The sequence below is a fragment of the Rhinolophus sinicus genome, linkage group LG04, assembly GCF_036562045.2.
Source record: "Rhinolophus sinicus isolate RSC01 linkage group LG04, ASM3656204v1, whole genome shotgun sequence".
In the NCBI taxonomy this organism is placed as follows: domain Eukaryota; kingdom Metazoa; phylum Chordata; class Mammalia; order Chiroptera; family Rhinolophidae; genus Rhinolophus; species Rhinolophus sinicus.
The window spans coordinates 9145742-9159956 of NC_133754.1; the positions used below are offsets into that span (position 1 = coordinate 9145742).

Sequence of the window (14215 nt, forward strand, 5' to 3'; positions counted from 1 at the left end):
TATTCTTAGTCTTATTCTCAGGCACCAATCCTGATTTGGGTAGTCCCCCTAAAAACAGGCACTGAAACAAGGACATGGGTGCAGGTGACCCCAGGAAGCATGAGTGACTGAGTCACAAAAGTGAGATGGGGAAGGAGGAAAGCCAGTGAGGGGGTAGTTACTGAGTGGGTTGCTGCTGTGGGCATGTGGGGCTCAAATTCTCTTGGGCCCCTGGGGGGAACTGTGTAGAATACAGCTCAAAATCGTCCCTAATGGGACTAGAAAACTGCGGTATTTACCTACCAAGCCTGTCCCTAAGTGGCTGAGCATTGGCTCTACAGGTCTTGAATCCCCAGTCCTTCCAGGCTGAACAGGACCCCAAGTCCTCCGCAAGTCTCAAGCAGCAGAAACAGAAGTGTCCACTGCAGCTGAGGTGAACCCACAGGTCAGCAAAGCATCATATCTGCTACAGTGGCATGAAGGACAATAAAACAATATTTAGAAAATGGAATCTATAGACCTTGATGAGTGGAAGTAATAAATATGATGGAGTCTTAAAATGACTTTGTATTTTGGGTTTGGTCTGAAAACCGCAATCCCATTCATGAGTTTAAGACCATTGCCAGAAGGGTAGTTTTGGGTAATGGCAGCAGAGGATGGAGGATGGCTTTGATTTGGACGTGTTGAGTCCAAGGTGTCCACAGCATTGCTAAGTGTCATACTGGGCTGGCAAACGAAATTTGTCTAATTCTGCATTAAACTACACAGTCTTCACTTTGGCAAGTTGAAATTCCTTAAACGAGTTTTGTGGAGGCCAATCCTGTCCTCTGATAACCAGTGAAGATTCCTCCCCCACCCCCACAAGAGCACGTTTAATCTGGTGTTTGAAGAAGAGCCTCTTGTCTCTTTCTACCTGCTGCTGTTCACTTACTAGGTGACTTTGAACCTGTGGGTGAATTCTCTTGCAGATGATTTCCCTCTGAAGAAAGAGAATAATAAATATTCTCTTCAGTTATTGTATAACTATTGAAAACTAAACAGCATTTTCAAAGCCCTTCTGAGTTGTTGCAAAGCGCAGTGCCCCATTGAGTATTGTATTACTTTGTTTCAGTTTGCTTTCATAACTTACAGCATTCCAATTATCCTATTGTTACTGAATTCAGTGCTAAAGTGAATATGCTTGTTTACTAAAATGGAATTTTTAGACGATAAAAACTTATATTTGCTAAGTGAGGTAAGCTAGCTATTTAGCTAATTATGGCATAGAGCTCATCCTAATTATATATATATTTTTTTCACTCCATGTGTGTATATATTTGTATTTGGAGACATGCATCCTGTTTTTGCTTTATTTCAGAATGCATTTTTCAATAGATGTTGAAACCACTTACATTTTAATTTTCTAAAGTGGTTTCTTTGATGGATATTTTATTATAGGAAGCATAGCCTATCCAAGTCAATGGGGCCAGACATAAAAATGTGAAATAGGGAGAGTCAAGCTTTCGTTTTCTCTCTCAAGGTGACCTCCCACCTCCCCAAGGGCCTTGCCATGTCCCAGTGCTGACAGCCAAGCTGCCCAAGGCTTGTCGGCTTCCGTGGTACCATCAGAAATGTCTGGTGAGTTTGCCTGTGATGCTCACATTAGCTGCACTTGTTTGCAGAGTGTTGAGTCAACATGAGGGAAAGTAGAAGTGAAGACAGCAAACCAGACAACAAAGCCAAACATCCTGAGTCTGTTCCACCTTCCTTAGTGGGTGGGGCAGCCGTGGCAGTTCCGGAGGAGACTGGCTGCAAAGGAAAGCAAGGAAAGAGGAAGACAGGATATCTACAGGCTGTTACTGTAGGCCGGGCATTGTCCTAAGTATTCTGCATGATGCAGTATCTCATTTAATAAAGAAATACATTTTCTTAAAAATGAGCTCGAGCGTAAACATTGCTGGAGGAAAGTGGAAAGCCTCTTTCATTTGGCTATTTCTCTGAGAGTTCCCGCTGCTGATCCTTAGACGAGCCCTCCCCGCCTTTTCTTGTTTAGACAAATGATTTTAAGAACTGAATGATGTGTTTGAATTTTTTTTTTTTTTTTAAGTTCCAAGCAACGATAAGGTCTTTTAATGGTCATTTCTCTAAGGGAAAAATATGACGGTGAAGTCCTAGAGGTTTTGAAAATGGAATTTTGGAGTAATGAAACAGTTTTCACAGTACCAAACAAAATAATGACAATGACATGATATTACTTTTGAAGGACAAAAGCAGGCAAACACCATCAGAGACTGGACTTTTTGGACTGCAATGTGGAATTAGTCATTCTTTTGCTCTGCATTTGATGGGACTGCTCAAGAATAAAACTTTAGATGGTAGATTAAGAAGGCTACTTCCCTGTGGCCTGGTCATTAGGGTTCTGGAGCTGTCTGGTAACCTGGCCACATCCCCATTTCCTTTCAGAACCTGTGTCCTGGGCAGTCTGGGCTTGACAGGCGCATGCCTGGTGCCTGCAGAAACCGCTCGACTTTGCACAGGCAGTGGGTGGCAAAGCACTTGTGTGCACCCACCCTGCTGTTCAGCTTGGAGCCACCACTGGTTTCAATTATGACTTCAACAGGCAGCTTTGAGGGCTCCTCTATTCATTACAGAGCCTCACACTCTATAATTAGTGATAAAGGAACACGGGCACTTCAGAAATATAAAGGGTTAGACAATTAGCAGGCAGCAAAGGCAATGCATTGAGACTTTTCCACCTAACACTTTGCTTCTTTCAAGTTAAAAAAACAAAACTTTTGTTGCTTCCTCTTATTTTCTTGCCTTGAATAATTTGGGTTTGAATTTCATCCTGACCATTTATTAGCTGTGTGACTTTGGGCGTTTTACCTAACCTCACTGTGCCCAGTTTTTGTTTTTGTTTTTTAACCTGTGAAACGGAGATAATGATAGTTGCCATCTTATGGGGATAGTTTGGGGAATAAATAATTTATGTAGCACACTTTATAAGGAACTCTGCTCATAAAAAAGCTTGTTCGGTAAATGTTAGCTCTCATTATTATCATTTTAATTTCAAATGAAATGAATGCATAGAGTGTAAGGCATAGGTCTTCTTAAAAGCCTTCCATTACGAACATTTTCAAACACAAACACAAATAGATTGGTATAATTACCACACACACGTACACACACACAACCATGCTAGCATTGAGTGATCAATATGTTATCAATCTTATTTCATATCGCCCCCTGCATTTTCTCTAGAATATTTTAAAGCCAATTCCAAGCATCATGTCATTTCACCCATGAAGTTGAGTCTTTTTGATATTAAAATCCGAATCTTCTGAGGGCTTCTTTCTGATAGTCACATCCCTAATACGCTAAGAGCTCCTGGAGACTGTCTTCTTAACCTCAAAGCCCAGTTCCTAGAAGAGTTACTGACTGCAGTTAGTAAAACCTCTACTGATGTTGAATTAGTAAATGAATAGCCCAAACAGTTTCTCTTGACTTTATGGTAGATACTCCATAAATATTTGTTGAATGAGTAAGTGAGGGGAGAAATTTTTTAGAGTCCCTAATGTTTACGGATAGGCCCTTGTTCTACAAAATCAACAAATATGTTTAATACTTTGATGAGACTCCAATACTTGAATCCCACGGGTTTAATATTGCTGTGAACATTAATAATGCCCAAATAAGCAGCCCTTGAAAGATTTAATTCTGGTATTCAAATTATTTGTGAATGTCTAACCGTAGGCAAGTTCATGAAAAGCAATTAGCAGATTCTTCAAACACATGACAACTCCTTTATTACTGTGCTTATAAGTGACACGGTTTACAGAAAACCAAATGTAATTAAATAACATTGAACTTGAAATCTACCACAGACTCAAGATATACAAGTTATACTTGGCAAGGCAAAACTTCTCAAACACTAGGTTGTTTCAGGTAAAAGATAAATTTCCATTAAGTAATTCCAACACGTTTTTTTCTTTTTCTTTTTTTTTTTTTGTCTTACAGACATTTCCTTTGGCAATAACTTCCACTTTAGCTTTTATTATATAAAAATATAACAAAATTTCATTATATACAAACATTACATTACACAATGTACAGGTTAAAAACACTAAGAAAATGGCAAGCTGCAAGTGAAATTAAAGTCAATAGCATGATAAGAGAAATGAACTACGGCACACATTTCATAAAAATTACATTAACTACATTTTTGTTTGCAAATACCAAACAGTACCAATGTGATTGGAAATAGCTTCCAACAACTTCATTGTAAGGCACATCTTGCATATTTATATATACAACACTGAAACCGGTCAATAACTTAGGGGCTTCTCAGAATGACCTGTACATGTGTGAAGACATGCAGCATAGGGTTACACATTTTCATTGGCTTCCTTCTTTGGGGACAGGTACCTGCCAGGGGAGGACTGGTAGAGGGGTACCCCGATCTCCTGCAAGTCTGGGAGCCTTCCTGGACGAGGAGGGGAGAGCAGAGTGACTGTCCTGTCATAGTCTCTGTGCAGCACTTTCTCATAGACGCTCTGCAGCCCCACTGTCTTGGGCAGCTGGGCCTGGTAGTAATTGTCCCTGCGCAGAGGATCGCGAGGCAGTGACGTGCTCTTACAGAAGGTCGACATCTGGGCGGGTGGGTGAGGCGAGGGATGCGTGTTGGGCCCTCCGCAGGACGGGCTCCAGCAGCGGTCAGAGTGGCCCAGGATCTTACACTCAGCAGTGCACGCCCACAGTCCTGACATAAAAGAGAAAGGAAGAGAGCATGGGTATTCCTGAGATTAGGCATTTAGCCTCCATCTTCAGAATGTCAGACAGGGTCAGGACGGCTGAAAAGGAAAGCGTGTATGAAGATGAACGCCAGTGATTCTAGATTTGAAAGGAACGTTGCTTCCTGAAAAGCGACCTAACTCCATGTTGGCTCTGCTTCTTTTACTGGAAGCAAAAAAATAGTAATAATAATAATAATAAATTGATGAGCACATTTCCCGTCCTCAGATAGCTAGCATCACCCTTTCCTCTGCCTACCAGGATGGGGCTGTGCTGAATTCAAGTGATGGAGCTGCCTCGACGTGGCGTTTTGAAATTCACCATTTGAGGTCTGCTGGGAACTGGAACTCCGGGACTGAAAAAAGTGGGGAAGAGTGGGGCTGGGAACAGAGATTGACAAAAGAGGAGGGAAGAGGAATGCTGAACTGGGTAGGAAAGAGTCCTCACCACTCTGCATGTGGTTGATGAGATCCTTTTTCAGAGCGTCCCCGCTGATGTCGGAATCGCTGTCGTTGAAATCACTGTCCCCTTTGCCACTATCTTTGCCGCTGAACTTCTCTGCTTCTCGGCCGGAGATGGTGTTGAAAGAGTGTCCTTTCCACACCGCCACAGGGGGCGCAGGCTCCTTTCTGAAGCCGGGAGAGGCACCGTAGGGCTGCAGCAGGGAATGGGGGGAGCGGGGATGAAGGTTGGACACGAAACAAAACACAAGTGCGACAGGTTAGGCATCTCCGACGCACGCGCACCGAGACCCTTCCAGTCCCTTCCCCCAGCCTGCCCGCGGAGCATGGAGGGGGGCGCCCAGCCGAAGGAAGGCCTCACCTCGGCGTGCGCGCCGCGGAGTCGCTGCTGCCCCTCGAAGTGACAGGAGCTTTCCCCCGTGGCGCTGCCGCCCTCCGAGCCCGGCACTTCGGCCGCCGCGACCGCGGGCGGGGGCGCGTCGGCCGCGGGGCTGCCAAAGGGCGCTTTGCCGCTGCCAGGGAAGGTGAGGACGTCGAACATGTTGGGCCTGGGCCCGGCTCCCCGGGCGGCCTCCTCCGGGGAGCCAGGAGCCGAGGCGCCGCCGCCCGCCGCCCCGGGCCGCTCTTCCCGGCGGGGCCCCCCTTTGCGCACCTCCTTCTTGCGGCGATTGCAGGTGGTGGCGATGGCGATGATGGCGGCCAGCAGCAGCGTGCAGCTCCCGGCCAGCACGATGATGACGATCAGAGGCGTGTCCCATTGTAGCGCGGGCCTCGACGCCGCGAGCCGCGAGCCCGGCGGGCGAGAGCGCTCCGGGCTCCCGGCACTGGCGGGCGCCACCGGCCCGCGCCCACCGCCTGCTGTCACCACGAAGCTGACGGTGGCGGTGGTGGAGAGCGGGGGACGGCCGCCGTCGGTTATGACCAACAGAGCCCGGAACACTCGGCCCGGTGGCTCCTGGGAGAGGTCGCCCGTGAGCACGATCTCCCCCGTGCGGCGGCCTATGGCGAAGGCTTCTCGCGGCTCCTGCTGCAGGAGGTCGAATGCCAGCTCCCCGTTGGCGCCTTCGTCCGCGTCCCGGGCCTGCACGCGCGCCACGGCTGTGTCCCTTGAGGTGCGCCCGGGGACTGCCACTTCCAGGGAGCCGTTGGCCGGCGCCGGGTGCACCAGGACCGGTGCGTGGTCGTTCTGGTCCAGCACTCGCACTTGCACGAGGGCGCTGCTGGAGAGCTGAGGGGAGCCGCCGTCGCCAGCCTGGATGCGCACGTCCAGCTGGCGCAGCGTCTCGTAGTCGAAGCTGCGCAGCGCGTAAATGGCTCCGGTAGCCGGGTCCACTGAGACATAAGTGGACACTGCGCCCCCGGAGCGGCCCACCTCGGCCTCCAGCAGCCGGTAGGTGACCTGGCCGTTACGGCCCAGGTCCGGGTCCCGGGCAGCCACCGTGGCCAAGTAGGAGCCAGGCGGGTTGTTCTCTCGCACCGACACCTCGTAGACCGGTCGCGTGAAGAGCGGAGCGTTGTCGTTCTCGTCGCCCACGCGCACCGTGTACGGCCGCACAGTGCGTAGCGGGGGCGCACCGCGGTCCTCGGCCACCAGCGTCAGGTTGTACTCGGCGATGCGCTCGCGGTCCAAGGATGCGGCAGTCACCACCAGGTAGCTGCCGGCGTAGGCCGGCTGCAGCCGGAAATGCTCGTGCCCGTAGAGGGCGCAGCGCACCTGCCCGTTGGCGCCGGAGTCCCTGTCCGAGGTGCTGACGAGCGCCACCAAGCTCTCTCGCGCCGCCCCCTCTGGTACCAGAGAGATGGCACCGGCCTCTGGCGTCCCGGGCCCAATCGCCGAGGTCGCGTCCGCTCCACCGAGAGCAGCGGCGGCAGCGGCAGCGGCGAAGGGCGAGGCGGCAGGCGCGCCCGGGGCAGCTAGAGGGGTGATAGCGATGTCCGGCGCGTTGTCATTGACGTCTCGGATACGCACGATGACCTTGCAGGTGGCGGCGCGGGGCCCAGGGCCACGGTCCTGCGCCCGCACGTCCAGCTCGTAGGTGTCCTGACGCTCGTAGTCCACGGGTCCGGCCAGGGTGAGGCGGCCCGAACGCGGGTCGAGACGGAAGAGGCGGCGCGCCTCTGGCGGGGTGCGGGCGCCAAAGGAGAACACCACGTCGCCATTGGGACCCTCGTCGGGGTCGGCGGCGTCCAGATCGAGCAGCAGCGAGCCCACGGGCGCGTCCTCAGCCAGCTCCACCTCCGCCACCGCGCCCTGCGGGAAGGCCGGGCTGTGGTCGTTGGCGTCAAGCACGCGCACGCTGAGGGCGGCTGTGGCAGAGCGCGGTGGGCGGCCGCCGTCCTGGGCCACCAGCTCCAGGCTGTAGGCGGCCTGGCTCTCGCGGTCCAGCTCCTGCAGCAGCACCAGGTCAGCGCACTGGGCGCCGTCTGCGCGCGTCTGCAGCTCTACGCGGAAGGGGCTGTGCGGCTCGGCCAGGCGCACACTCTGCAGCCCGTTGGCGCCCACGTCCTCGTCCACCGGCACCTCCAGGGGGATGCGCGTGCCTACGGCCGCGCCCTCGGACACCTCCACCGGGATCTGGGCCCGGGGGAAGTGCGGCGCGTGGTCGTTGACGTCCCTCACCTCCACCTCCACGTGCACCAGCCGGAACTGCTCCTGCGAGAAGCTGACCACGTCGAAGGCCAGCACGCACTGTGGGGCCTGCCCGCACAGCCGCTCTCTGTCCAGGCCCGCGTCCCCGACGGTCAGCTGCCCGTCGCCCTCGCGCACCCGGAGCAGCGAGCTGTTGAACTGCTTCATCAGGCGGAAGCTTGTGTCTCCGGACACTTTCATATGCAGGTCCTCAGCTAGGGTCCCGATGACTGTGCCGGGGGCGTCCTCCTCGAAGGTGCTGTATCGCACTGTCTTGCTCTGGGCCACTGACAGCACCCAGCAGAGGCTGAAGAGCTGCAAGGGAAAAAGGCAGGGGCTGCCCCTGCGCCTCACTGGACTCATGTCGCAAGCTCCAAGTGCTATTCCAAAAGGCTGAAGAAGAGATTCCTTTCGGGTTTGCAGGTCGGGGAGTGAGTCCCAGGCTTCTCGGAGCACGCTGTTTGCGAGCCCTGTGCGGGAGAATTCTGCCGGCTGCAGATCCGCGGCTCAGTCTGGCTCTGAGGACGCGCGGACCCGCCTTCACTCTGCACCGCTCCCTCCTTTCTCCTCTTTGGCGCTGCGCCGCCGCGCGCCGCCTCCGCTTTTATAGCCGTCGATATGCAAATCACCCGAGCCAGGCAGCCAATAGCGACCTCGCCCTCGCGCCGCTCCTACGCCAGCCTCTGACAGACAATCCCTTTAATGTGGAAAGGCTTAGAGGGGAAAACAAGAAAGGAAAATTAGAGAATCTTTCCTTTGTTTCTTTAACTCCTTTTGCTTTTCCCCCCTTTCCTGTCAGCGCCCTGTGTGTAGAGGAGTTGGCACAGGTTTTGTTTATTATGCCCCTCGCGTGACGGCTGCTTGATCCAAGAGCAAACACGCTGGGATTTCGCCCCCTTGGCTCAGGACTCCCCCACCCACTCTCTGCATTTTGCACCTCGGAGGCTTCCAAGCTCTCGCAGCCCCCGCTCCACATTCATGCTCTTCTCGGTGAGGCTCTGCTCGCCTTCTTTCAGCTTCCCACGACGCCCGGAACAGCCTCTCGATTAAGGGGCCCAAAGGAGAAGGGAAAATCGATTTTATTCAAATTTGTGTCCGCAGTTGTGTTTTGCTCGTGTGAGCCCCAGTGATCAGAGTTACCGCTTCCCTTTTCAGAAGAGAGCCCTGCGATGTGTTAGTATGCATGTCACTGTCCAAATGGCTTTCTTAAGCGCCGGGCGCTAGCCGGCAAGGAAAAAAAAAAGTTCCAAATAGGATTTAGCATAAGCTTGAGGAGCTTTGGAAAGGTTTCAAAGATCAGACTGTATCAAAGGCTTATGAAGCCCTCGTTAGCAGTGGAAATAGAATGGCGTGGCAGGCGATCCCATTGGAGGCCCCAATGTCTGTATTATTTCACAGTGACAAGCTAAGGGGAGAGAAAGTTGAACAGTTTCCACGGTGGAGTTGGGCTAACTTGAATATAATGAGCAAACGCCACATGTATCCATTATGTTCCCCTATTCATCCCCAATCACTGCCATAACTCTCTGGCTGAACGGTGATGGGCGCTGAATTCCACACAATACCCGGCTCATATTAAAGTGCATTTAGAAAACTTTCTCTCCCGATGCCTTGTTCCGCCTATTTAGAGGGTTTTCTTTCTGTTCTAATAAGGCCTCTCTGGGAAGCAACACTTATCCCGTTCCAGAAGAATAAAATCACAGCATGATGTTGAAACCTGGCACGAACCTGGGGGAACTTAACCATCTGCCTAAGAAAGTGTGGAGCTTGGCATCCAAGCTCTGAGCTGGGCGGGCATCGCGCTGCCCCCACAGGTATCCCTCCCCCAGCATCTCTGAAGATCAGGGAGAAGGCGCTCCAAGCAGGAACACGACGAATTCCGACTGATTCTTGTTCAAGAGCTTTATTGAGCGGGCTATGCAAATGCACACGAAGGAGGAGAGGCAACAACAAAAGTCACCCACTGGGAGAAATATTTTTTTCAAAGGCGATGGATTTGATAAGCAGACTGCATTCAATAAACGTTCTTCTGAATCGTGATTTTAGTCCTGCTCTCAACATCCTATCTGTGTTTTCTTTTCCCTCAAACCCGAGTGAATGAACGTGTTTTGGGCTTTTTCCAGAAGAGAGACAGGAGTCCTCTGAGAGTAGGGAGACCAAGCAGTGGGGTGGGCAGTGGGGCTGGGGGAGGATGAAAGAGGTGCTTGAAGTTTCCTGAAAGCAAAAAATGCAATAAATGAAAGCTCAAGAGACTGGGTGTGTGTAGGGGTGGGGGGTGAATGGTTGGGGGCTTCCCTGAGTGGTCGTGCCTCTCCGTTCCGTTTCCCGTCTCCTTCACCTTGCGGCCCTGGGAATGCTAAAAGCGCGAGGCCAGGCAACTGCAAACGCGCAGGGATGTGGAAAGCGCGACGCCCCCTACAGGAGCCCAATTGTCAGCCATCTCTTTCACTGCTTTTCCCTCCTAACTTCTATTTAAAAGCTTGATCTCTCTCTGCTCCCGCCCAAGAGACATTTTTGGGAGGGTTATGCGCAGCCGAAAAAACTTTGTTTTTCACCTGAGCCCGGAAACTCTCTCACTCGGGCCTTGGACTTGCTGGTGACCTTTGGCGCTCCCAGGGTCTCGTCCTCCTTCTTCACCCGCGTTCCCGGGTGGACCCAGATCCCCACAGATTTAGAGCTCGGCAGTCGGACATCGGCCTCCCTCCTGCCACTCGCGTACCCACGATAAATCTGGCCCGCGCAGAGCGGCTGCTGCTGAGCGGAGAACGTGAGGAGGAGGGGAAGATGGGAGAGGGCAGTGGGGCTGGAGTCGCAGAGTAACGATGTCTTATGTTGTTCCGGTGACTAAACACTTGCCCAGAGGCCAGCCACGAGTGGCTGCGAGCCGGGCCCCACACCTGCGCCCCCTGCGCCCCGACCCCTCTCAGTTCTGGGCTGGACCGCGGGAGCCCAGCCGTGCACTGTTTAAATTTGGGGGTTAGAGGACAATTTGAATTCACCTTGGCAGGAGAACCTGAACTACCTAAGATTTTTACTCAAGGCACTGGCACGTCGTCACGCTCTTTCTCAAGACTGAAGTAAACGAAGGCGTGCTGAGACGGGGCGAAGAGGGATGGCTGAGCAGGCAAGAGCCGAGGGGCGGGGGAGAGGTGTGGGGCAGCTACCGCAATAGTAGGTCCGAAGCATTTAACCCTCCGCCAGCGCCTCGGCCGCTCGGAAGTGGCCAAGACAGCGGCGGCGCCAGGCGGCGCGGAGCGCGGAGCCCTGGGCTGGGATCCCGGGAGGAGAGCGCCGAGCCGGGAGCGGGGGAGCGGGGGAGCGGAGCTGCGAGCACCGCGGCTGACGCCGGCGCGCGGAGGCCTTTCCCAGCCGGCAGCAGAGGTGTGAAGGCACGCGAGCAGCGTGAGCTGCCGCCCCCGCCTCCTGCAGCCGCCAGATTATGGAAATACGATTTAAAATAGCGCATCAGCGCCTACAGCGACTCCCCCCGGGAAGCAAAATGTCAGGGGAGCTGGGGCGGGAGGAGTGGCGGGCGGGGAGCGGAGCTCGCCCTCCTCCGGAGCTGATCCGGCCCCACAAAAGCCGCTCAAATCGACTTGTTATCATCATACCAAAGGCCTGGACTGGCTCAAAGGAGCCCCTTTCTCTCGGTGTTAGCAGCTTCGCCGGCAACTGTCTCGAAATCCTGAGAACAAACACAGCCCCACAATGGCCGGCGTTTTCTCGGAATGCAAATGTTGCGGCCTCGCAAAGCTGGGTTCCTGTGACCGAGCCTAACGCCCGCATTGTGGAACTCGCGTGCAGACCCCGAGATTGACACGGGCGTCACGTGACGGATTAGGGCTCTAGGAAAGTTCTCAAAGCGGCGCCAATGGGGAGGCTGGGGGGGCTCAGCCTGATCTAATATCTCCCACAGTTTAGCGCGCAAGAAAATGAGGATATGTTCTCGTATGTAATAGGATTATCTTTTCCATTTCAAGTTCTATGCAGCACGTAATTTATTTTTAATTAGGATTATATCTACCAGGAAAGGGAACTAGACTTCGCTGGAAAGTGTAATGCTAAGGATGGATGGGGAGAGGGGTTATTTTTTAACCTTTTAACCTAAAAAAAATCAAAAAAAATCTCAAAGCCCATCGTTTTTCCTCCATCGGATAAACCATATCACTCCATCGGATAAACCGTCCAGGGAAGTTTGCTCGGCCAAGCAAAGAACAGAGGCAGCTCTTCAGGGCTATCCAATTCATTCTTATAACGAAATCAGACTTTGTAGAAATCTCTTAGAATTCCTAAATCCCTGGGTTTTACTGGGGTTTGCTCTCTAGAAATGTAACCAAGCTCTTTTCTACACTCCAAACTTTATGTTTTTGAAAAAGTGTCCCCTTAACCGTTTTGGGGCTGTCAGTATTGTCATAATGACTTGTAAACTTTAATACCACACCACAGAGCAACATCCTCCACAACCCTGATTCAAATTCAGCAGTCAGACAATGAAACAATTTAGGGTTGAAGGTAACTGTTATTCAATCATTAATTTTGCATTGATTCCAGTACCAGATGCTCCCAAACCCTGGACTATTCCCAGGTCTTGGGCCACTGGTGCTTTTGTGTGTTCTGTGTGTCAGAATGCTCTGGGATACCCACTTTACCTGATAAGTAACTGACTGTTGACTTCAGGCTCAGGGGTCATCCTACTTGGGTTCAAATCTCAACATTACCACTGATTTGCTGTGTGACACTGGGAAAGTTACTTGATCTCTCTGTGTCTTAGTTCTTTCATCAGCAAAATAGGGATAATAATAGTACCTTATAAGGCTATCTTGAAGACTGTGTAAGATACAGTATCAGGTGGTTAGGAAACCCGGAACACATGTTAGTTATCATTTTCTTTTAAAGTACAGAGAAGAAACATCAGTGGCCATATAATCTAAACCTCTTATTTTATAGGTGAAGTATTTGTTCAGAAAGGAAACAAAACAAAAACCCTCCCACTTCATGACTGCTTCTTTACTGTAGTTACAACTGTCCTTCTGATTCCTTTTTTAATTTTTTTCCTCCTTCTGGAAATACTAATAGATACAGTGGTAGGTGTATCGATCCCCCCCAAAAGGAGAAAATGGCCATGTGAGAGTTCACTTAACTTTCATGTCCTCACATCACTTCAAAGTCTTTTGGTACCTTACTCTCTGGTTAAGGTCAGATGATAACAAAAAGGCGTTTCAGTAGACTTTTTTTTTTTTTAACCACCCATTTCCACAAAAGGCATGTATCATGACTGAAGCCACCTACAGATACAAATACTTAATGGATAGCAACCCATAATCCTGGGAAGAAACTGTTCAGTCGAGAGGAGCCTAAGGAGACATGGTGACTACATGTAATGTGGTATCCTGGAAGAAAAAAAATGACATTAGGGGAAAACGGAGGAAATCTGAGTAAAGGATGGACTTTAGGTAACGCTACCTCAATACTGTTCATTAATTACAACAGATGAACCATACCAGTGTAAGATGTTAATAACAGGGGAAATTGGGTGTGGAGTATGTGGGAACTGTCTACTATCTTTGCAACTTTTCTGTAAATCTAAACTGTTCTAAAACATAAAATTAGTTTTTTTTTTTTAAAAGAACAAAAGGAATCATAGACCCTGCCCGCCAGCCCTGAGGCAGGGGAGCTAGAAGCTGGAGGAGACAGTAGTAGTTGGTGTGAGAAGAGCGGTGAGAAAGGCCGACACTGTTGCTGATCCCAGGTGGCTGCCCCCAGTCTTCGGGAGAGTGGAATACCTGGACACTCGTCAAGGGTCCCGAGAGCAGCAAGTGGGTATGCACTGCCTGCCTCCATGAGCCCAGAGAAGTGCCCCATTTTGCTGGGGAGGGGCAGTGCTCAGGAAAAGCTTCTGGGGGAAGGTGACTTGGAGCTGAGTTTTGAAGGATGAGTAGAAATTCGCTAGGGATATGAGGATGGAGGAAGGGGTGGAGCCTTCTCGAAGGAACAGCAAATTCAGAGGCAGGAAGTTCTGAAGGCTGGGGTGTAGGATGCTATGAAGGGCTGGGTAGGATCATCGGGGTGAAGAAAGCCAGAGCAAGCAGGTAGGTGCTTTATGCACTTTGTTGAGGAATTTCAGTTTTATCCTTTAGGCGATGGGGAGCTGTTGAAGCATGTCTCCCCTGAAATCAATAGGCTCAGTAGGGTAAAAAGAGGGTGAAAGAGGAGCAGGGAAGGGAAGTGGAGCAAAAAGCCTAAACTGGTGCACTTTAATCTGGGAGGGAGGGGAAGCGCAACTCTCTCAAACGACTAGTTAGGAAACAGTGACCAGCTAGTTAGTGGTCCAGCTGAATCCCAGGAGACTCAGGGCCAGGAGGCTGGCATCGAAATG

General features: G+C 51.3%; 1 protein-coding gene and 1 long non-coding RNA gene across 6 annotated transcripts in view; one reads left to right on the forward strand and one right to left on the reverse strand.

The window, feature by feature from the left end:
- Nucleotides 1-3939: 3939 nt before the first annotated feature.
- LOC109460164 (protocadherin-8) lies at nt 3940-8418 on the reverse strand. The gene is made up of 3 exons (XM_074329347.1): nt 5572-8418; nt 5197-5404; nt 3940-4717 (listed from the first exon to the last, which is right to left on the reverse strand). The coding sequence occupies exons 1-3, from the start codon at nt 8200-8202 to the stop codon at nt 4344-4346; spliced, it is 3213 nt and encodes a 1070-aa protein (XP_074185448.1). The 5' UTR covers nt 8203-8418; the 3' UTR covers nt 3940-4343.
- A 4984-nt stretch (nt 8419-13402) lies between these two features.
- Nucleotides 13403-14215, forward strand: part of LOC141570999 (uncharacterized) — a 43113-nt gene continuing 42300 nt past the window's right edge. For 3 of the 5 annotated variants that reach the window (XR_012495441.1, XR_012495443.1, XR_012495444.1), the window contains exon 1: nt 13474-13928. This is a non-coding gene — a long non-coding RNA (uncharacterized LOC141570999). Of the gene's footprint in view, nt 13929-14215 lie in introns of all 5 variants that reach the window. The other 2 variants (XR_012495442.1, XR_012495445.1) reach the window with 2 other exon arrangements.